The sequence below is a fragment of the Rhinopithecus bieti genome, unplaced genomic scaffold, assembly GCF_001698545.2.
Source record: "Rhinopithecus bieti isolate Rb0 unplaced genomic scaffold, ASM169854v2 scaffold_21601, whole genome shotgun sequence".
Classification (NCBI taxonomy): domain Eukaryota; kingdom Metazoa; phylum Chordata; class Mammalia; order Primates; family Cercopithecidae; genus Rhinopithecus; species Rhinopithecus bieti.
The window spans coordinates 327,876-352,608 of NW_016810227.1; the positions used below are offsets into that span (position 1 = coordinate 327,876).

Below are 24,733 nucleotides of genomic sequence, written 5' to 3' on the forward strand. Positions count from 1 at the left end.
GCAGTGGTGCAATATCGGCTCACTGCAACCTCCTCCTCCTGGGTTCAAGCGATTCTCCTGCCTCAGCCTCCTGAGTAGCTGGGATTACAGGCATACGGCACCACGCCCACCTAAGTTTTGTATTTTTAGTAGAGATTGGGTTTTGCCATATTGGCCAGGCTGGTCTCAAACTCCTGATCTCAGATGATGCACCCGCCTCGGTCTCCCAAAGTGCTAGGATTACAGGCGTGAGCCACCGTGCCCAGCCAATTCAATATAGGTTAAGTGTTTAGGAAGCACTTCATAAGTGTTAGAGTTATGGAGATGATGACATCGATCAGAACTGACAACCTCTGGTTACTCAGGAGCCATGTACCCAACCTTGATTCTGAAAAGAGAGGTTTTTCAATCCCATGGGAAAGGCAACAGTGGATATGGTCACCCAAGAGCACTAGCTGTCCTCAATTTCCTATGGTACCTCCTATTTCTAGTCAACACACCCAAGGTGCCTGTACATCATATTTCCTGGTATAATTTAGAAGCTAGAATTCTGCGATCTCTGACACCCAGCACCTGGGTAAAAAAGGTCTCTTTTACCCAGTGGGATTTAACAAAGTGGCATCACACCAGGGTCATTTGCTGAATAACTTGTGGGCACCGCAGAGCAGCGCAGTCATTGCTGGTTTTGTGGGCTGGCAGCAGCACTTAGGGATCCTTTGATTCATCCCTGCTTTTCTCTGTCCCATCCTCCATAGCAGCTCTTTCACACTTTTCCATTAGTCTCCAACCTTATACTCCCCTTTCAACTGATGTCGCTACCAATGTCATAGAAAAAAAAAAGGAAAGAAAAAAGAAAGATAGCCAAACTGAGATGAGTCTCTCACCCTCCCTCCCTTTCACCGCAAAATGTAACTGTGTTTCAGCATCCTTCTGTTTCATGGGCCAAGAGTCCCTTCTCTCAGCCAAGGCTATCCCAGTATCCTGTCCTTGACCCAGTCCTCTTCCAGCTCCTCTTCTTCCTCTGATTGCTGCTTCTCTCGGCTCCTCCCTGCCTATTTGTCCCTTGCCCTTGGTGGAAAATGCTTCTCAATTCTCAGGGAAAAAACAAATCAAAACTGTCTTTGACCCTGTGCTTGCCTCTTCATGCTGCCTTATAACTTACCTTCCTCTCACCATTAAGATTCTTGGTGAGTTGTTAGCCTGCTTGTTCATCTCTACTCCCTCCTGGTCACTCCTGAAGCCAGTGAGCACTAGCTTTGTTCCTATAGTCAGCTTTTAAATTCCTTCTGTAATGTTATTCTTGCTGCCTCTAGTTCCCAAGCAATCTTCCCCATACACTTTCCTTTGTATTCACTTCCATCTGGAAATCTTATAGATTAATGGCATTCTTGTGACCCAAGGAGCAGCTCCTCATTTTGGCCCTTGCCTAATTCTGTGTTCTCCAACTTTGGATCTTTCATGCCTATATGATTATTGGTTACTCATATGGGAGGTCTAGACAGTTGAAGAGACACCAGGCTCCAAAGCCTCCAGGGGAGCTAAGAGAGTCACAGCGCCCACTCCACCCCAACTCTAGCACCCAGTCCTGCTGCACTGTCTCTGAAGCTGTTTCCAGTAATAATGACTCAGTGCGTCTATTGGAGTTGGCAAGGTGAGGACAGTCTTCAAAGAGTATTCTCTTTTTACTCTCCTCCTGGCTTTCACATCCTCTCATTACAGGATACCAGCACACATACAAATGCTGTTTCTGCAGCCCAGTGATACAAGCTTTTTATGTGTCCAGCCACCAGATAAAGAGAATTTAGCAGTGACCAAGCTCAGCCAAGGTTATAATTTTGGGGAAAAAAAATCTTGGTAAATCAAATGTGTTTCTCTACAAATCCAGCTCCCCAGGAAGATCAGTTAGGAGCTTCGTGCCAGCCCCTTGGTTGGAGAACTGATGGCCAGTTCATCTTCAAGGTGTCCTGTGTTTGCTGTGTTAGTTCCAGAAGACCAGAATGCCTGAAGGGTAGTGATTGTCATAGCTTCATGGGTAGCATGTCTGTATTGGGAAGGCTATTTCCAAAGCTGCTGTTCTCACATTCTCCTAGGGGAATTCCTTTATAGTCTTCAGACTCAATCATTCAAATGGTGCCTCCACTTTAAAGCCTCTTCTCTCTTTTGAAGGTGAAATATTTTTGTCTCTCCTCTATGCCCCTGCCATTCGTGTGCATACAACTCTCTATGATAGTACTTATTACATCCTGCTGCAAAGGTTGATTTCTTTTTAACTTCTGTCCTTATTCCCTGTAATACTACAGAGCTTTTTAAGGGCAGGAACTAAATCATTGTTTAGTACAGAAAGTGATACCTAGTGGGTGCTCAAGATTATTCAAGTCATTGAATAAATACATGCATGGAGTGTGATGACGTGAACATTGGTCAACCAAGAAGCTATTTATTTGCTGTTCTTCTTCCTTAAAAGAGGACATTTAGATCATTGAATGATAACCCCATCAGCAATACTTAACCTCACCTTATATATAATTGAGGGGAGGAGGGCATAAGGGTCAAGGTCAGGATAGACTTTATCTTGTTGGACTCCTGGTAGCAAAGTGTCTGATTGCACTCTATTCACATTGCATTTGGAAGGAATTTCTTTAACACTGTGCCAAAGATGGTAGATTGGCTTGACCATTCTTCACCTAGAAAAAGTAGAACTGGTCCTGGGAATATTCAGGTTTATAATAAGTGCCAGAAAGCCCTAGAACTCCTTAATAAAAAAATCTAAGGGAAGCTTTCTTTTTTATGAGCACCTGCCTACACTCATACTACTGGGATCCCTTGGTGTTGGGTAACCAGAGTCCTGTAGCAGGAATTGACTGTAGCTTTTGTGATCCAATCATTTTTGTTTATTTATTTATTTTGGTCCCCTTACTCTTAAGGTTTATGTCTTCTAAGTTTCTAAAAGGGGTTGCATGTGAGTGGTGCTTCTGAGCTTAAGATATAGCCTTAGTAACTTGGATATCTTCCCTGGTGCCCTGTGCCTGGCAGCTATGGTTCACTTGTAACTGGTTTTCTGGATTTTGATAAGATCCTTTTGACCAGGCAGCATGGCAAAAGGCAAAATGGCACGAAGCTCCTAACTGATCTTCCTGGGGAGCTGGATTTGTAGAGAAACACATTTGATTTACCAAACACATTTGATTTACTACACATTTTCTTTTGTTTTCTTATTCAGCTAAAAATACATGTCATCTAAATGGCTAAATAAGGCAGAATCATTTTAAGGCTTATCCAGGACAAGGCTTACCCAATGTGCTGTGTTCAAAATCTCAGCATATTTACAGGCCTACCCAACATGCTGTGTTCAAAATCTCAGCGTATTTACAGGCAAAGAGCCATCATATAATTTAACATGCTCTGACCAGTTGGGACAGTATATGTACTGTGGCCAAGATCCTGAAGGCACTGGAATTTATAGCTTATTAGAAGCACTGAAGGAAATGTAATTCTTTACCTGGCCAAGATCACAGCTATTGATATCAAAAAAAAAAGAAGGCAGATGCATTTTGAAGATCCCAAGGCAAGAGCTCTGAGAAGCAACTGTTGGCTTCAGAAACCAACATGATGGCTAGAGCTGTCACACTGGGGAACTGACTGTCTTAGGTTTTCCCACACTCCTTACTTGTATACCAATGACAGCCCTGTTGTGATCTTCCCCTTGCCTCATTTGACTACTCTGGAACCAACTCCTTCCCCTAGTTCAGTGAAGTACAGTGCCAGAAGGAAGTCTCCTGGGTCATGCCAGTTGGGGAGTGCTACAGAAATGCCCTCACCCAGCATCCCTGAGGTGTACCAGAGCACATGTGAAGGGTGTGTTCTCCTTGCAAATGCCAGCCAGGCCATAAAGCAGTCATGCTGCCCACAAATCTGCAGGACCCCAGCCATGGCATCAAGCACTCAGACCCTGTCTAGAGCTCCATGGAAAGACTAATATGGCTATCCCGTGGCCAAGCTACAGTGGAAGGGCTAGGCCAGGAGAAAGCATTGTCATGGATATGAACAGCCACTGCAGTCAGAGGGTGATGTCTTTGAGGAGGCTGCTGGGGGTTAACTTGGCTGAAAAGTTCATGTTTAACCCGCATTTGAACTAACCTCTAGATTGGAATAGAAATAAAAACCCAGGTGTTTATGATTGGTTATTATTAGCTACAGAAATTCCCAATATACTCATTATAAACATGTATGTAGCACATAATACTTACAGTACACAGTAAAACACTTGTACGAAAGAAAAAAATGTGGCCATGAATATATGACTCCAAGATGTGAGCACTTTTTCAGGGATAGTGGAGAAGTGAACTCATCTTTGGCATTGTGGCCCAAAGGCATGATCCCAGGGCTATTAGCTAATGATGGGTTCTGTGTTGTCACTATCACAGAGGCTTTCTTTTGTTTTGTTTTGTTTTCATTTCAAGCCTGAAAGTATTTTGGTTATTTATTGTTTCCTTGGGTTGTTTGTACAGATCTTTTTAGATATTTCTTAGGCATCCTGATCAGAAATATTGCCCCCATTGTTCTCTTATACAAAAGAGTGAATTAATTAAAACTTTTTGTACAAGGCATTAAATGATGCCTTCTAACTGCTGCTTCTAACTGAACATTGGTCTTTTAGATGAAACAAAGCTAAATTCATTTATAAGTTAGCTAAATTCATTTGTTAAATTATAATTTATAAATCATTTCCATATTCCTATGATTATTCAAAAACTGTTTATATCACACAGGAATTTTTAGAGCACCCTACTATAAAGAGCATTCTGTAGTTCTAGTGCCACACGTTTTCAGGTATACTGACCTAACTTGACCCTCTCTGTTGCTCCATGAAGCATGATTTTTTCTTTTGAAAGGATGGAAAGCCTGAGATGAGGTGACCTACCTGAGATTACACATGGTTAGGTACATCCCCACCCTCCTAATTATTCTTGGTTTGTCCTCTTTCTGCAGAGAAGGTGGTCCCTTGGGGAGGAGGATACAACAGGAATTCTGTAAATGAATATGGAAGCAACACAAGAAAGTCCCCAGGGATCCCCTGACTTGAAGTTCAGCTGGGCCAAATCAGGGGAACAGGGAACCCAGAGCTCTCAGCCTCCCAGTGCCCAGACCTGGCATTTGTATAGCTGTGTCTGACATGTAATTCTCTCAACATAACTTCTTAAACAGTTGTTAGATATATTTCTGTTATTTACCCTTCATTTATTCATTTTCTGATTCATTTTCTGGTTATATCTTTCAGACTTCAGCTCCTGTTTATTTCTTGTTTTGTTTGAACTTACTTTTTCATGTCGCACATCCTGTTCCACACCTCCACCAACCCCGGTTGATGCCCATGGGCCTGTTGCATCTTGTATTCATTCCCTGTCTTAACCTTTTTGTTCTACATGGGAAATAAGAATGGAAGCAAACAGGTGGTGGATAGAAAGTCATCTATTCCACACACAAAGGAGACTGGGTTTCCTTTTTATCCTAGTACATCCCACACAGACACTCCCTATGCCACAACGTAGATCTCAATTAGCCCCTGACGATAATCCTGGTTTGAACTATAGTTGGCTTAGGACCGACAGTCCTATCTTAAAAATTGCCAGTTTAAGCAAATCAAGCAATAGTGGCAGAATTCCTTTGCAATTCAGAACTATATCCAAATAGCAGGAATTCTTTCCTATAGGTCTGTTTCCAAAGGAGTAAATTTTAGTCAGTTGATCACCTTTTGAGACAAATGCATTAACCAGAACTTTGGTTGCAAATAACAGAAACTCAGTTTGAACCAGGCCAAGAGGGAACCAACAGGAAGGGCTGGAATATATCTCTGCTTTTAGACAGCATGCACCAGGGATGAGAATGCCTCCAGTCTTTTTCTTGGCTTTTGTTTGCTTTTCTGTGCACATTGGGTTCATAGCTATCTCTTGCTGCAAGCCAGCTTTTTCCCCCATGGAGCAGGACATGGCCACTAACAACCTCAGAACTGTGGCACCACCACTACCATTCTATGTTCCCAAGTTTAAAAATTCAGAGGAAGGATTTCAACAAGTCAAGCTTGGATCAAGTGGCAGGGAGATGAGGATCTTTCTAAGAAGATGGCAGCCCTCATTTGTGCCACATAATTACAGTAAAAGTGATGATCTTAGCCTACTCTACACAAACAATAGATTCCATTAAAGCAGGGTGCTGAAGAATTCTCTGCCAAGGCTGATACAAGTCTTCTCTGTTCCTTTTTCTTAGCAAGAGAACAAGGGCAAAATTCGGCTGATCTAGGGTTCACCACAATTCATGATGAAGTTTCTTTTTTGGACCTTACACATCCCCTGAAAATCTCATCCCTAAAATGCAATGTTCTCCAAGGTGCAGAAATCTTGATTTCTTGAGTCTGCCAGCATCTAGCTCTCTGTGCCTGAGGAACTTATCAAGAGTAAATTTCTTACTGACCAAGGGGAGGGATGGGAGAGGCAGGGACAGGACCTGGTTTAGGTTAGGCTAGTGTCATTGTACGGTCCAAACTGCCCCTTCTGTGGAGACTATCCCTGCTGGAATCTTGCTGGTCAGCCAGTCCTCTCCCTCCTGGCTACTCACAGTTCTCTTTCTATCCTCTCCCTGCTGAGGCTGATTGACTATCATGATCAACTCCAGAATCCCAACCATAGAATATCCTGCACAGCTGATACATCTTCCTGAGGCCCCTCTCAGTTAGGGATGGCTTAGAAAATACCCACACCTTAGGCTGTTAATTGCTCAAGCTGCACATTAGGCTTGCCCAGCCCCAGCAGTGGTAACAGTTTGGGTCTTATAGAAACAGACCCTAGGATAACCTGTAAGAATCAAGGAGGTGTGTTGTCACTGTTTCTGAAACACTCTGGAATATTACTCTCAAGGCCTAGGGAAGACTTTGATATGACAACTCCGTGCTGTGTTTTATATTTGCCTCCACAAGATCTGAGTTTCAGAGGATGAATTCCTTGTGTCCGAGACTTTTTTCAGCCTCTTGAGAGCAAAGCTTGATAGACAGAAAGGTGGTTTGGCTTCAATAATCTTGACTAAAGGTGCTGAGTTCTTAACGATATGCATTCAAGAAGCCCTTGTCTTGATTCAGTTCCATGATATAGGAGAGGTAGTATGTTTCACTGTGGCATTCTCTAGTCAAAATTGAAGAGGATATGGAAATATCTGTAGTTAACAATTCTCCATAGGGCACAGAGATTACATGGTTCTCACAATATTTTTAGGTAACTAACCTGAATTACAGTATCAGAAACAGTTCTGACAATGGAAAATTTAAATGAGAAGATTGACTTTTCCCTGTCACATTTGTAGCAATAACCATCAAAATAGAGGGGGAGGAAGTTTGATCAAATATATGTAACAGAGCTTACCACTGGCAGGTCTAGCCTAGTGGCTAATGTCATTGGTTGAGTAAAAATTAGCTCTTTCTTCTATTCATCTGTAGGTTGAACATCCTTAACAAGTAGAACAGGGGGTGGATGATACTCTCCTTTATAGTCACTTGCCATATCACAGTGGGAAACAATAGAAAATTAGCATGTAGGCCAGGTGCAGTGGCTCATGCCTGTAATCCCAGCACTTTGGGAGGCCGAAGTGGGCAGATCACGAGGGCAAGAGATCGAGACCATCCTGGCCAACATGGTGAAACCCCATGTCTACTAAAAATACAAAAAATTAGCTGGGCGTGGTGGCACGCACCTGTAGTCCCAGCTCCTCAGGAGGCTGAGGCAGGAGGATCCCTTGAACCCAGGAGGCAGAGGTTGCAGTGAGCCTAGATTGCACCACTGCACTCCAGCCTGGTGACAGAATGAGACTCCATCTCAAAAAGAACAACCAAAAAAAAAAAAAAAAAAAAAAACCCAGAAAATTAGCATGTGGCATCCTTTAGAATTTGATTGGACTTTCTTCTCTGTGGAATGTGGGCATGGTTCTTGCAACCTGACTTCATTCATGGAGAGCTGGGCAACTGCCCTATCACTGATTTACCTAATCAGGAACATGGACAAGACTTTTCAGGGATGCCTCAAACCTGGAATCATGCAGGGACCCACTATCCATCCAAGCCTTCTGTTTGCAATTCCACTATTAAAGAAGCAGGTATACTTGTTGACCAAGCAAGCTCTCTTTAAAGTAGAGCAAAACAGAGGTGTGTCCTAACTCAGTCCTTTAAAATATATTTCTCAATAAATTGGAATCACATTTTGATAACCACAAAGCTTATGCCCTGATGATGTAGTCATTTTATAATGCAAGAATGATACTAGAACGTGATTGAACCTGTTGCCACATTATAAGAATACAGAATATACAGATTCACCCAAAGGCAAATCCTTACCTTTGGCTGATGAGTATTAGCATTCAGCAAGACAATCCTCTTCTTGGCCCTGTTCTCAGATGCTTTCCAAGTTTTTCTCCAGGTGTAGGTGGCATTTGATCCTGGCCTATGCCCTTCTGAAGAATGCAGTTTTTTTTTTAACATCCCAGTCCTATATAGATCATGAAAACACATAGCTCTGACTTCATCAAAAGCAAAGGATAGTGATACTTTGCGTTTCTGTCTGGAACATTATCTTTCACTGCTGTTTAATACCTTTAAAAAGCTTGCTGGAGACCAGTGATTCTGAGGACCTGTAGAAGAGGAAGATGCACTGTTCCTCTAGAACAGTGATTAGGGGTGGGGGAGGGACCTGTCTGCCATGCACACCACTGCTGTATGGACCAGTATGACTGCTAGGAAAGGAGTTGGCTCCTTGAATCTGTTATAGGAGGGACAAATATCAGGAACCACTGTTCTAGGTCCTCTAACAGTGCTTCTAGATTTTCAAATATATTTTAATTAATAGAAACATTTTGTAGGAAACTCAAACATTATGGCAAAGTGCTCTGAACAGTGCCTGGCACATGCTGAGCACAAGGTGCTTGCTGTGTATTTACAGCACTGTGCCTGAACCATATTATATTAGTCTCCATAGAATTGCTTTCACCTTTGGCCCATATTGTCCACTAGCCTCTGAACTATTCTGAGAACATCACACAAAACCAATGAGTTCTACTGGGCTCTGTTCACTCTAAGGGTGTCATCATGGGTATTGCTGATCCTATTACACAAAATCTCTGTATGAAAACATGAAGTTTCTCCCTTGCTCCAGAATAATTATGCTTCTCCTAGGCAATTGATTTGATTTTACCACACTGATCTGCGCATCTGTTAACTTGATTGTGCTTCTCTTTTTCCATTGTCTGCTACATTTTTGATCCCCCTTCTAGCATGTGTTATAGAATCTGGGTCATACATTTTATTAACTGAATTTCTGATTTCAACTTTCTTACTCTTTCTCAACTAATAAAAATAGTTACCTCTCTGGGTGATTGTATGGGTAGACCTTTTATTATAATGAAGAATATACTGCACACCATTTGAATAAGGCATAGTTGGTACAGTGGCTTCTGGAGTCTGTGGAAGGAGTCTTCCCTTTGGTCTTCTCTCCTTCGTTTCCTGCCAGAGAATGGGCAGCTGCCAGAGCTAGGTGGCTCCTTGTCCATGTGGACTTGGCACTGGGGTGCTACATGCAGAGCTTCACTTGGACACCTGGGTCCTTTTTAATTCTCTGTCCACTGGAAATCACCATCGTATGAATTCTTTGACAAAGAAGTTGACCTGCTATTAAGAATTATTCTCCTATCTTTCCTTCTCAGGTTCTGAGAAAATATAGATTATAATATATTCTTGGATTCTAGTCAGAGAATTTGATCATGTGAGAACTGGAATATTAATTTAGCAACAATAAACTGCCATTAACAAAGAAGTCATTTGTGATTGTTAATGTTCTTAAGAGCTTCCATAACAATGAACAAGACATAGGCTCCAGAGGGGCTGGAGCAGAAGACAGAGGTGTGGCAGCAGGTGCTGCCTGGCACAGCTGGCCTGGGGAGTGGCCCCTGGGCCTGTCCTCTGGCTGCACCTTCAACAAACAAGCAATGCATCTTTCACTAGTGAGACTCCAGGGTTTGAATGCAGTATACTTGGTCCACATTTCTGTTCTAGGACTGGGCATGACTCTGTTGCCCCTCACCTATGCAGTGCACTGGGAAGGGGTGGGATGAGAGGAGGAAGGAGGTGCCTTTTCTCATGGTGGTGGGAGAGCCCATGCTAAAAGTTGAAATGTGGGGAAATGGCCTAGGACAAGGTGGCCCAACTCTGGGTCTCTCACATCTGCCTCTGCACAATTAAGACTTTCCTCTAGGGTGGTAGACACCTCCCTCGTGAATACTGAAGCACTGATTTCACTGGACCAGCTCAGATTGTATGATACTCAGTTACGCATTTAGCAATCAGATCTACTTTTTCAGACTGCCAACCCTCTAGGTGGCCTATTGCAGACCAGTCTGGTTTCAGTCTTCCATTCGCATAGAGGAAGGAGGTGTTGGGGCCAGCTTGGTGACATTAGCTCCTTCTCTCCTGTCTGCCCACAACCAGGTCAGACACACCCAAGAAAGTGACACCTCCTTTCTCTGCTCAGGGCATTTGTAAGATTCTGCTTCTCCTCTGACATTTCACATCCTCTCCCTTTCCTCTGTTTTCTGTAGTTTCTGGCTACCTGTCATTTTCTGTGCTTTTGGTCTGGCATCCCTCTGGCTATTATTTAAGTTCTTCTCAAGATGTTTGTCTTAGCTTGCTTCTCTCAGCTCTAGCACTGCAGAAATGTGACCTGCTAGCCTGGCTACCAAAGCTCTTATTGGAGGGTGGGATTGGGGTGGGAAGGGATGTGTGAGCGAAGGGCCTTGTAGTTGACATGCTCCATCCTTCGTGCTCACTGTGATATTCAGGATGGGCCTCCATGCAGCAAGGTGTGCCTTGGCTTCAGGGGACCCTGGTGTGAGAGTTAGGAGATACCAAGATCTATGCAGAAGCTGTTCCCCTGTAGTCCCTTGGTGAATGGTGCCAGCTCTCCAGTCTCCTCAAAGAGCAGACCCTCATTGTCGACATGCCTCTGGAGGCTGTGCCTCTGGCTAACCCAGACCCAGCTGGTCAAGTCAAGCACTGCTGGGCCTAGAGTTTCACAGAGGCCCTCCTGGCCAGGAGTGAGGTCATCCAGGGGGTGGTTGTGCCAACTTCCAGGGCACACCTTTCAGTGGCATGTGATCTGGTTCTCCTCATGGTAGTTTTGAAATCTTGTGGTTTCCTGTTTTGATGAGTGGTTTTATACATATAATCAGTGAAACTATCCTCACAAATTACATGCATCCCCTATTTCATTTAGAAGTTGGTAAGATGTTTTTCCAACCTTTTAAGTGTATTCTTTTTTTTCTGTCCTCTTTAGTCCCAGATAAACCACCACAGTGCTGCTAGTAATGAAACCTACCAGGAACGCTTGGCACGTCTAGAAGGGGATAAGGAGTCCCTCATATTGCAGGTGAGTACTGTTTGGTGAGAATCAGCTCATCCTGTTACCTCCTACTATGTAGTTTCCCCTACGTGGAAGGGAAGCACAAGAGATTTTCTCTGTTGGAATTTTTCTCCTTCCAAAGCATATGTTTTTAGAAAAGACTTTTCCTGAAATAAAGCATTAAGTAACTGAGGGGACATTTAACTCTAGACTTGGCTTTAGGGGGCTGTGGATTCATTCACTCATTTATCATGCACTACCAAGCACCTGCCTCTCTACACTGGAAGCCCCATGACCAGGCTGATTTCCAGGTGCTAAGAATGAACAAAATGGGGCCTGTCCCCCAGAAGTCCCTGAGTCTTGTGCGGGAGGGGAGATATATCCTCATGCCACTAATGAAACAGAGCTGTGGGTGATATGGGCCTAAGGGTGAATGCTGGATCTAGACTGATCACTTTGATGCCAAATCCCCTGGAGCTGGTAATGGGCTAAGCCTTTGATCGCTGTCTTGCTTGAAAGAGAGGAACTCCAAAACCTTTTACGGAGAAGGATAGTCAAGGGAGCTTTTTTTGCTTTTGAAAGTTTGTGTGCCTTGGTAGGACATAGAGTTAGGTATTCTCATAAGAAGGCTGTTGAAGAAGCAGGTCTAGCACTTTGCTGTGTTAACTCTTGAAAATATAAATTGATTTAGCAAGCATTTACTCAAGGTCTGGTATGCATCAGATATTAATTGGTGATTTGGAAAATATAAAGGCTCGTATCCTAATCCCAGCTCCTTAAAAGCTTAAAAGGGTGATGAGTTAGACTGGTGATAGAATGAAGGTAGGGGTTGAGGGGGGCCTGGCCCCCACCCCAGGCTATGGGCTTTAGCTTGGAGCACTAGGGTTATGAGGTGGCAATGTGTTTGTTTTATCTCTTTTTACCTTATATATTTTATTCTTTCATTGTATTTTATGAACATAAGGGTAATGAATGATTTTAGAAACTTTTAAAATTCTAAAAATTTGAAGAAGCAGGTTAAACATTTTGGCCTTTTTTCCAGTGTATTTTTTTTTCTCTTGCCTCTATTCTAAATAACTGAGCTCATATAAAATATACAATTTTACTTTGAAGTTTTGTGTTTTTCTTCACTTCATTAATTTCTTCATTTTAAAATAATTGAGTATCTACAACTTGTGAGATGCTGGCTTTAGATGCTAGGATGCAGCAGTGAAGGAAGCAAACTAAGTTCCCGTTCTTATGGATCTTCCATTTGAAAGACAGAGAGTGGGCCAGGTGCAGTAGCTCATGCCTGTAATCCCAGCACTTTGGGAGGCTGAGGCGGGTGAATCACCTGAGGTTAGGAGTTGGAGACCAGCCTGACCAGCATGAAACCCTGCCTTTACTAAAAATACAAAAATAAGCCAGGCATGGTGGCGGGTGCCTGTAATCCCAGCTACTTGGGAGGCTGAGGTAGGAGAATTGATTTAACCCAGGAAGTGGAGGTTGCAGTGAGCCGACATTGCATCACTGCACTCCAGCCTGGGCAACAGAGCGAGCCTCCATCTCAAAAAAAAAAAAAAAAAGAGAAAAGAAAACAAAAAGGAGAGTGTGAATTGACAATAAGCCAATACATAAACTATTTCAGGCACTGGTAAGAACTCTGGAAAAAAGTAAAGCAGGATGAGGATTGTGTAGTAAAAGGAAGATCTCCTTTACAGGAGGAAGCCGGGCAGGGAGCCATTCAGATACCTGGAGAAGTGCATTCCAGGCAGAGCAGGTGGTCAGTCCAGCCCACACAATGGGGCAAGAGTGTGCTTGGGGTGTGGGAAGAATAGCAAGGGGCCATTGTGCCTGGAGTCTGTGCCCAAAAGTGTGGTGCAAGCTGCGTTTTAGAGAGGTAGCAGGGGCCAGATTGAATAGCACATTGTAGCACAGATGTTTGAGGGATATGTAATTTGAAACTCTTATCCCAATGACATGATTAATGAAAGAGTATCCAGTGTAAGATTTTGCAGCAAACAGTATGACATTGCAAACTTTTGAACCAGGACCCTTCATGATTGAAATAGCACATTCCTATTTAGAGAGGATTACAATTTAATTTTTTAAAGTCCTGTGTAATAATGCTGCCTTTCACATTCATAGTTTTCTAAAATTCTGAATTCTTGAATAATCCCCATTTAAATAATCCTAACACAATTGGGAAGCTGCTTGCCAGTAAAGTCAGAAGTTGACCCTAGTGGTTTCTACTCTACTGGGAGCTTATGGGCAGACTCTAGGAGTATCTGTTACGTGATCACTCCTGTTCTGTAGTGGCCCAGTGGAGCTGGTTAGGCAGATTCTCAGCAGGGTAGAGCCTCTTGCTTAATGCACACAGCAGCTTAGCCAGACTGAATTAATTTAGAGTCCTTGGCCCGGAAAGTTTTCCTGGTTCTACTTGTAGAAAAAGGCAAATCACACATAACAAAATACTTTGTTTCTAGGATTAGTTAAAAACAAAACCAAAATCTCTTATATCTTCATTATAATGTAACTCCTTAAGAAAAGGATTTTCATCCTTTTTTTTTTTTTTTTAACTTGTGTATCCTCCAGTACCTAAAATTATGCCTAGCATCTATTAGGGTCTCAAAATAGTTGTTTTAGTGAACGAAGGTCACATTTTAGGACCTTTATGTATTTTGTCTGGATTTCCTACATCCCTTCATTCGTAATACTTAGAATCAGCCTTGAGATTCAGAAGGCCCCTGGAGCTGAACAATTAGCTACAGAATGCTAGAGATCCTATAATTCCTTGAGTATCACCAACACATGGTCTCAAGGCATGGTATAGACCATAGAAATGTTTAACCCTCATAATAAGATTAACCAGAAAACATCCTTCACAAACAGAAACTCTAGATTCCAGCGAACAGAGCCCACCCCGAGAGTCCTGCCCTTTTGAAAGTGGAGTTAGTTCAGGATGGCTGAGAGTGTTGGGCCACAGGGATTAATAAACAAACACCCACCCACAAAGGTTTGCGTGTAAGGTGGACCAAGTTGATAGAGCCTTTTTTTTTTTTTTTTTTTTCCAGATTTTTTTTGTTAAAAGTGGAATGTATACCCTGGTGTCGACTCAGGGAATATGTTTCAATAATTCATTCATCGTGGGAAATAAAATGGAGATCTTAAGTAGACATATTAATTTAGATTAGGTTCCTTTTTAAACAGGACTTTATAATTCAGAAAGTTTATTTAAACACTCATAAATGAATTACATCAACTCATGCTCCATCTATTATTCCATTACAGACTGGGAAATAATTCCGGATAATCTATATGTAAATGGCAATGACTCTAACCAAAAAGGTTGAAAGGATCTCAGTTTATCAACTGTTAATTTCTTCACTTTGGGGAGGACACTCATTCTCTTTCTTCTTGCTTTGAGCCATCTCTTAATAAAGAAAAAGGATCCTGGGGCAGTTTGCTAATAGAGAAGGCTATGAAAACCATTGTTAATATATAGTTAGGGCATAATTTGAATGACTTCCTGTAAATGAGTTTTTACTAATTAATATTTTCAATAGAGATTCTCAGCATTCTTCAGAAAGATGACTTTGTTCCTGCCACCGTATGTGTAATGTAGCTTCTCTATATTTATGACTTAGAGTCATGTTTTGGCCTGTGAAGCACAAAAACCTTTCTGGAGCCAAGTTTTGTCAGCGCTAATACATGCCCTTTACAGCCCACATTCCTTAATTGCAACAAAACACTCGCCTGATAGGTGAGCAGTCCTCACACCCTTATGAGAGAGGTAAGGTCATTGGTTAGTTTCCATGAAGTTTGGAACGCTCTTCCACATGAGGTTGCAGAACTCCTGAGAAGCCAGCTGAGATGTGCCTTGATGTTGGGGCTGTTCTGGAAAAGGAATAAGGAGCAGGAGTCCAGCCCAGAGGCAGCTTCTGTGGCTGTTGGGTGTTTTACTCTTGAGTCTGTCAAGAGCAGTAAACGTGACCCATGTCATCAGAGCAGTGGCTGAGATTCCCTGGTAAGGTAAGAATCTAACTGGAGCTGCCTTCATTCAGGGCACTTCCTCCACCCGCCACTCAGCAAAAAGCAAAACTGTTCCCTGTGTGTAAGAGTCAGTGGTGAGGTTTCACGGCTCCCCTGCGGTGGGGAAGCTTTCCTGCACCATGTCAAGTCCCTGGTCCTCCACCATTGCTTTATTTCCTGGAACAGGTGAGTGTCCTCACAGACCAAGTAGAAGCCCAGGGAGAGAAGATTCGAGACCTGGAAGTGTGTCTGGAAGGACACCAGGTGAAACTCAATGCTGCTGAAGAGATGCTTCAACAGGTAAGGGCGGGTGCTCTGAGGCCCTTGGGTTCTGAAGCAGCTCATGTGCTGAAGCCCCTTTGTGTGCCCAGGCTACAGCTCTCGCTGTTGTCTTTCCCATCCTGCCTGGAGGCGGGATTGGCTGCTCAGTGTATAGTGTTTATACAGCAAGTGAAACCAACCTGAACGTTGAGGGTGGCAGAGGGGGTAGGGAAAGGAAGGGCTGCCCTGAGATGAATAACCTGCTGAGCTGGTTAGACAGATTCCCAGATAGCACTTTCCCCAGACCTGGTGCAGTGAGGGAGCCCTCAGCTGGGGGCCTCACCCTCATCCTGTGGGTGCCATCTGGAGTTTTAGAAAGTCAATTCTCAGCTGATTCTATGCCCCTTTCCCATCCCACTCCACCTCTTCCTACTCTATATAGTTTTTTAAATAAAAATTACTACATAAATAACATTTTAATATAATTTAATAGATATCAAAATGAAAAAATATTAAACTGTTCCCTACCATTCAAATAATGTCTTCTCCTTGTTTTCTTTGTGTCCTTATGTTATGTGTATACATGTACTTTCCAAATCTGTAGTCCCAAGAGATATGCAATTTAGTCCTCTGATTTTGTATGCGTAATATCATATAATTTTCCCATTTTAAATTTTTGCTGTATTGTCATCTTTACTATCACTTAGATTTTCTTAGTAAAAGTATCAGAATTGACTTAATTATTTTTCAATTCTTAAATACTTTTTCTGTATTGTAAATAATGAGCTACAATTTTTTAGGAAGGGGTGTTGAATTTTATTGTATCAAAACTCTTCAGAATTTGTTGAGAAGCTAATTAGGTTTTTAAATGAACTGTATTAATATATCTAATTTTAAATTTTCCTTAAATCATTCTTACATTTTAAGTTATCTTGAAAATTAAACAATGACTGAAGTTTATGTGTATATGCCTTATAACTCCTGGCAGAGTACTTGGCACATAAAAGGTGTTCACAATTACTTAAAGAACAAAAGTTTGGTCCTTAAAATGAGTGGATTCAATTAGAGGACTACTTACAATCTTTCCCCCAAAAGCACTAGCATTTTTTTTTTAATTGTCATGATCAGCATAAGACTCAGATTGTTTCTTGACAGCATACTGGTGAACACAGGCTTTGCATTTTACCTTTGGTCACATGATAAACATCTTAATTCTGGTGTTTGCTAGTTTGAGTGCCTTTGAATAACTTTATATAAATGTAAGTCAGTGTTTTCATATATATGTCTTCATAAAAACCAGTTCCAATGGCTCAGGAACTTTTGTTTGTTATCTTTTCATTGCTAATTAATAAATTACCACATTCTTGGCTCCATTTGATTTTCTACTTAGGTTGTGTGCCATATCTCTTGTTCATTATATTCCCTAAAAATCTGACTAGCAAGAGGAATTGAGGCTTTTTTTTCTTTTTTTTTTTTTTTTTTCCTAATTGAATCTTTCTTTTGAAGACCCAGGAAAGAAAATAGCCTGGTGGAAAAAAATCTCAAACGATGAAAGTATTTTCAGAAAGAGTGCAGAAAACAACCTACTAGATTGTGTTTTCAAGTCTGCACAAGGTGTGGTTTTGAGGTGAGAAGGATAAGGGAGGAAGATGATGGAATGGTGTAAACAATCCAGAAAGAGATCAAGAACATTTGAATATGGAAAGGAACATATCAGAAGGTTGATGTTTCAGGAAGGTTATGCTGGGATAGTAACCACATAATCAGAGGTCAGAGAATAGCTGCATTGTAGTGCCTGAGTTATCTGACTGCCCGTGCTGCTGAGCCTCCTCTGCATAGCTCTCCATGGCAGTGTTTCTGCTCCATTGTCAAAGTGTCTGTGACAAGGAGTCTGATCGTGATGCCCTGTACCACTTGGGGAGAGGCTGTCTAGTTCCTCTAAGCATCATCCCATGGATGCCATTTTAGACTTTTTAAAAAATCATAAGCTCAGTTACCTTTTTTATTCTGTTTATTCTAAATCCTCTTTCTTGTGTGCTATGGGTTTGGTATTGGGCATGTGGTACCATGCGCCATACAAATAGATGTCTTTACCTGGCATATTTTGGAGTATGGTAGCCACTTCTGAGTTTCAAAGATTCCTGAGCTTGACCAAGTTATTTTTCTGCTCATAAGCTTTCATTGTGTTCTCTCAGATTGTCAAGGGTAAAATGATAGCAGTGTGCAGTGCTCCTTTCTTAACAAATTGAGTTCAAGCCATAGGACACATCTGAGCCTCATCTCCCACTCATGTGTTCGCTGGGCTGGGTGGCACCACAGCTTGAGATCTTTTGAGTTCCCAGATCTAAATCCAAAGTTGAATGTTCGGCCACACATGCTCTTGCTTTCCTGACATCTGTTTGATGCTGTTTGTGAAGACACTTGATTCTTGCACCACAGTGCTGATGCAATATCTCTGGCTGGACTATGTATGCATTCTCTGAGCTAGGGACAGGCAAACACTTGCCTGATTTGACTGAGATATCCTGGGCTGCAGGGCCCTTGGCTTCTGGTGGTAGGAGCAAGAATGACTCATGGCCTAGAGGCAGAGAATGGAGACAAACAATTGCCTCTTTCTGCCAGCCTCAGAAACCATTCCTGCCCAGAGCCAAGGCGAGCCTGCTGCTCAAAGGCTCTAAAGGAAATCCTTTCACTGTCTCAGCATGCGCCCTTCTGACTGCCTATAGATAAGGTGCTTTCTCTGGGTTTGCTACTCCTGATAACCCTGCAGGCTGAAGACATCCTGTCTGAAGGCAGCAGCTGCTGTTCTACTCCAGTTGACTGCCCATTTAGGCCCAGTAATGCTAGATATTCTCATTTTTCACAAGACTCAAAATCCAGATTTAAAGAGTTAAAGACGTCTGCTTTTAAAATATTAGCAGCTAATTTAAGTTTTTTAAAATGCTGTGTGAATCATACAGTACATGCCTATAGGTCAAGCCTGGCCTGCAGGCCTCTAATCTGCAACCTCTGCTCTAGACTTGGCCCCTTCCACAGTCTGGAATAACTCTAGGGGGACTTGGGGAAAGCCAAAGCAATGAGCATAGCCCAAACTTTGTGCTTAGAGGGGCTCCAAGAACCCCAGTTGAGCTCTCTCTCTCCATAGTGTTCTCTTGACCAATGTCAACCTCCCTCCAGGAGCACAAGAGGTGAGGAGTTAGTTCCCTACCCAGTTCATGAACAGTGTACTCATTGTATCCCCAGCCACATCCTCAGCCTGTCCCTGCTCAAGGCTGACCTCCCAACTCGTATCTATTTTTGTCTACACATGAACTCACCTAGCCTCCAGAAAGAGCAAAAAGACCTCTCTTGGGGTTAGACAGGCAAACCAGAACCAACCAGAGCCAGCAAAGGGGCAGGTCCACATGAGCCCACCTAGATTATGAACACTTTTCAGGGCAAAATAATGTTTCTATTTTGCAGCCCATGGCAGGATATGGGATGGGAAGGGTATATGATAGCTACAAGTATCTCTCAGGACTGCTACAAGCAGACAGCTACAAGCATCTCATAGCTGTCAACATAGACATATAGACATACCTTGTAGCTGTCTGTATAGACAGCTACAAGCATCTCTCAGGACTGCCTATGGAAGCACCTAGTCAGATGTGGTCTTAGACTCACTGAGCATGTCTGGATTGCCCAGGAAACTTTCCCCATTAAGAAGAGACGTTTCTTGGCCAGGCACTGTGGCTCACGCCTGTAATCCCAGCACTTTGGGAGGCCGAGGTGGGCGGATAACTTGAGGTCAGGAGTTCAAGACCAGCCTGACCAACATGGTGAAACCCTGTCTCTACTAAAAATACAAAATTAGCCAGGTGTGGTGGTACACACCTATAATCCCAGCTACTTGGGAGGCTGAGGCAGGAGAATCACTTGAACCCAGGAGACAGAGGTTGCAGTGAGCCAAGATCACGCCATTGCACTCTAGCCTGGGCAACAAGAATGAAACTCAAAAAAAAAAAAATGAAGAGACATTTCTCAAAAGGATCTTTAAGGGAGGGACAATCCGTGTCAGTTTTCACTGGTCTGGTATTGTCTGAGCCTGAAAGTAGAACTCACAGCACTGGGCCCTGCCTCTTTGGTCCTTAAGCAGATCAAGGCATTGCTCAGCTGCACACTGAGGCTATCAGAGGCCAGGGCCCAGAATTGTACCCTAGGGTTTCAGGCACGGACCAGCGATGTTCTCGTGACTGGCTCAAACTATGCTGGCAACAAAAATCTCTGTATCATGGGGAGGGTTTCCCTGGTCTGTGATATACTTGAGGCCCGTGGTGGCATTTTCTAAAGTAGCCACTGTGAGCTCACTGGGGTCTAGTAGGTTCTGCACCCTTCTCTAGAGGAAGAGGATCTCTGGGAAGAAGCTGATGCTACTCAGTGGATAAGAGGTTTTACATGGAGCTGGTGGCCAAATGGAGCATTTTCCAGAGACTGGCCATTTACAGATATAATCCATATAAACAGAAACAATGTTCAGTGTCAAAACAACACAGGGAAAGGGAGCACCGTGGGGAGGAAGTAAGGATGCAAACCTTGTGAGGACATAATCCTGCTTTTGGGAAATCTTGGACAACACCAGCCTCTATTTCCATCCTCCCTACTGAGCCAGAGCTTCAGGGTTTAGGCAACTTCATTTTGTTGACTTTTAGGTGAGGTTGGGGAGTGACAAATATAGGGGATTAAGAGTTCATGGATATGAGTTTCTGTAGATTCGCTATTTGCTGTTGATCTGGGAAAGTCAGTGCACCTGTTTTCTTACTAGTAGAGATTGAGGACAACAATATGGACTCTGTATTGCCCACCTCTTACTTCTCAGAGTTATAGTAAAGTTATTCCAGTGTTATTAAGCACGAGCTATCACACAGATGGGCATTGTGAGTCAAGACACTGAGCAGGAGGTCGTGGGCCTAAGACATAGGCCTAGTAGCTGCCTGGTAAATTTCCCAGGAGCGCCTTTAAGCAGGTATTTCTCTCTCAAAGAGAGTATTAAACAGAGCTGTGTACATGTTCCAGTGGGAACACAGATCTCTCTGAGGTGGGTAAGACACTGATTCAGAAATGAAGAAAACAGGAATTTTTCAAATATTCCCTAAAATTCCCTCTGGGGATTTATGAGCTAATGAGTTTCTTCATGCTTATCCAATATGATGTTGGGTATCCAGACTACAGGGCAAAGTAGATACTTTAACTGCATTTTACAGATAAGAGTGAGGTTCAGAGAGATGATTGAGTTAGTGAGGACTGAGTCTGTACTCAAACTCGAGTTGACTACAAGCACCTCTTCTCTGCACAGTGTTACTCATGAAAGAGACTTCCCTGCAAGACCTGGGCCTTTTACTTCAAAGGGCAAAGAGACTTATTTTTCCTTTCATGCCTTTCCATGGCCCACTCTTTCATTCTGGTTTCAGGTTGCCAGTCTGGCTGCAGTCCTCTGTCATTGGTCAGTAACTCCCTGGGTTATATTCCACACTTAAAGATAGAGGTAATTGCTCCAAGATGTGGCCCTTTAAGGAGAGAATAGGTTGAAAGGCAAATTCTTTTTTTCAGCTTTAGTCAGAACCTGAGTTTTGGAAAAAGGAAATGGTGAGTTGCTCCGAGATATAAACTTTCTTTCATCTCTTAGAAAGAAGAAGTATTTGTCCTTCTGAAAAGGTTAGTGGCAGTTTTGTCCATTGATTTTTTTCTAAACATTTATTACCCAGTTTCATGGTCCATCACAGTGAGTAAAACAAACCACCCTCCCCCAGACCACCTCCCTCCTCATTTGCACAGGCAACCTTCAAACAATTGAGAGCAGAGCAGAATGCCGCCTGTGAAGCCTTTGCCCCTTATCCTCAGCTCACTGCCTCCCCTCAACTTCCTCCTCATACACTGCAGTAGCTGCATGACTCCAACAGGATTCCACCCTGAAGGTCAGGAAGCCTTCAGCAGGGGGCAAGCATTGCCTGGCAAGGATGTGAATGCTCCAGACAGCCTGAATCACAGTTCACTCCAGTCTTGAGAATGAGAATAAGGGTTCCAAGAATGTTTTCCTTACAGGATAGACAGAATAAAGGCAGCCAGCAAAGGAGATGAAGAAGAAAAAAGAAAGGTCAGGAAAACCTGAAGCAAGGAAGATGGGGTGGCTAGGAGTACCTTACATTGAATGGATGAAGGGCGAGACAGTTAAGATATGAGAAATGCAAGCTGCATCTCAAAGTTTGTACATTGGTTCCAGGACTATTTCTGTGCCCTAGTTAGTGAAGGCAAAAGCCAGGTTCAGGCAGGCAGAAATCTTGTTGAGGAGTGACACACATACACCCACATGCACCCACACCCACCCACCTACTCACCCACCCATACACACACACACACACACCTCATACCTACTCACCCACCCATCCACACACACACACACACATGCATCTGTCCAGCAAGAGGACATGGGAGTTGATGGTGGTAGCTTTGAGGGCAAGGTCAAGACGGAAGTTTCTTTAGAATGTCAGAAATTTGATCATATTTATAGCCTGAGGAATGGGAGCTGATGGTTAGGGAGAGATTAAATGCCTGCCAGAGTGGATGATTGATGGCCCTAACCTAGCGTAGCACAGAGCTTGGTGGGAACTTGCTCAAAAGCAGTACGGAAGTGAGGGAGAGTCCAGGACCATGTGAGCAGGAGCCATTCTGAGTTACCAGCTGGAGGGAGAAACAGGACCAGAACTCAGAGAACAGGGCCAAAGGCCGCTGGTTGACCAGGGAGTTGCCATAAAGTTTATCAAGTTGTATGGGGATGTATGAAGAGTCAGGAGGCTGAGAAATAGCCAGAAATGGGAAGGTCAGTCAGGGACAATTCAGGAACAAATTCTGGAAGCATTATATCCTTTGATGGTTACTTTTTATATGCACCTGGAAGTGTTCTGAGCTAGGGAACAGTTTTCAAAGGTGAAAGAAGCCTGCAGAAAAGATAGCAATGTGCAATTGTGGCCATTTATCCTTGGAAAGGAACTATGGGCTTGCTGTTTCTAGACAGGGATTTAAGATATATGAATGAAAGATGATGCTAGGAAACTTTGAAATATAACTTACATTCAATGAACAGATGCATTTTATCTTTTCAGCAAATATGAGGAGAGATTATTTGAGGAGAAGAGGGGGACATGGTAGGGGTTTAGGGCTTGAGCAGAACAGAAAAGACTTGGAACAGTTCCTGAAAGGAATCGGCCAGAGACAAACACAAGTTTTGCCAGGCAGTATTGGAAGATCAGCTGTAATTAGATAGCATAAATTTGTACGGAAACCAACTGGCATCAAGTTACTTTCACTAGCAGTTTTTAAGCTGTGGAGAGTGGAATCACAGACAAAAGACTAACAAATGCACACAAGGCCTGGTACAGGGTTGAGATCCCATGAGGATTTTCTGCTGTAGGTATGAATACAATTGAAATGACTCACCTCAAGGTACAGAGTGGATAAGGCGAATAATGTTGCTTCAAGGAAGTTGATAAACCAGGAAAATAGAGTTACTAAGTAACTAGTGGCCACAGAAAAACTTAGAGGTTGAGTGAGCAAGTGGGACAGATGAAAGGTCAGAAGATTGTGGCCAGAGAGAATTTCAGAGCTGAAGATTTTAGAAGCAAAGCAAACACATTCTGGATACACGTGAGATCCAAGTTGTGACTGTGCTGCTGAGAAGCTGAACGAAATGGAAAGCAAAGCCTATTGGAGCTGAGGTCAAAGAATGTGAAGCCAGAGTGGATGCTGAATGGAAAAATTAATAACAAGGATGTGGAAGCTATTGAGGAGGCAGAATGCGCCTAAAGTAGGTAGAAAATCTGTTGATCAAGACAAAACCCTGAAGGAAGCGGGTTAGTTCCTTTGGTTTGGGGAGAATGTGGTATAAGTGAAGAGCACTGCCTTACAATAGGAGGATAGATGTGGATGGTCGGGGGGCCAAATAGTGGGTTGGAAGCAGCCCTGGAATATAGGGAGCACAATGTTCTGTAAGTTGGGTTGGTGGAAGCTGAGTGGTCTCCACGTGAAATGACTGGGAAGAATGTGTAATATTGTTGAAAACACAAGATTCACTTTATGTTGGAAGTAGAAGGAGCAGTTGAGGATGTAGGATAAGTTAACTCCTATTAAAACACACATTTTAGAGATCACAGTTCATAATAGTGGCTAAGGGCCTTGCTGGATCTGGAGATGGGGAAGTAGAGCTGGACTGGGATAAGTTTGTTGAAGGCTGATTTTGAGTTTAGGGACTAGAACAGTAATTATGACAGGGACAAGGGGAAGATGATCATGAAAGGTAGAAGCACATGCTAATCGATATAAGCTGAAGAGGATAAGTAATGTTCTATTGTCAGTGAACTATATGAAATTAAGCAACCTCAGGTTTATTCTTTTTTTGAGACGGAGTCTTGCTCAGTCGCCCAGGCTGGAGTGCGGTGGCATGATCTCGGCTCTCTGCAAGCTCTGCCTCCCAGGTTCCCGCCATTTTCCTGCCTCAGCCTCCAGAGTAGCTGGGACTACAGGCGCCCACCACTATGCCCGGCTAGTTTTTTTTGTATTTTTAGTAGAGACGGGGTTTCACCGTGTTAGCCAGGATGGTCTCGATCTCCTGACCTCATGATCCACCTGTCTCGGCCTCCCAAAGTGCTGGAATTACAGGCGTGAACCACCACGCCCGGCCACAACCTCAGGTTTCTAATTAAAATGTTAGTGTGTCCAATTGTGAATGTCTATTTGGAATGTTAGTGTGACTAATTCAAACACTGGCATGACCAATTGGAATGGCTGTTGGAACTAGTGAAAATACTGTCTTCATCAGCTGGAACATTGGTATGACCAATCACAACCTGGTAGTTAAAATAGGGATTTTGGCCATGATGGAAGCAGAGTAGACTCTTAGCTTTCAAAAGAGATATATTGTGAAACTGTTAAAAATCACGTCAAAGCAATATTTTGAATGCTGATCAGAAGACAAAACTGCATAAATATCTTTTTTTTTTTTTTTTTTTTTTTTTTTTTTTTTTTTT

At 42.9% G+C, this 24,733-nt stretch overlaps 1 protein-coding gene across 13 annotated transcripts in view; it reads left to right on the forward strand.

Annotated features, from left to right (window-relative positions):
- Positions 1-24,733, forward strand: part of PPFIBP2 (PPFIB scaffold protein 2) — a 147,985-nt gene that overhangs the window by 68,171 nt on the left and 55,081 nt on the right. For 12 of the 13 annotated variants that reach the window (XR_001889103.1, XM_017891642.1, XM_017891647.1 and 9 more), the window contains 2 exons: positions 11,340-11,432; positions 15,603-15,716. Coding sequence is in view for 12 of the 13 variants with exons in the window: in XM_017891642.1 (XP_017747131.1) it covers positions 11,340-11,432; positions 15,603-15,716 (207 nt within the window). In the remaining variant the exon portion in view is untranslated. Of the gene's footprint in view, positions 1-11,339; positions 11,433-15,602; positions 15,717-23,236; positions 23,515-24,733 lie in introns of those variants that run through there. The other variant, XM_017891654.1, reaches the window with a different exon arrangement.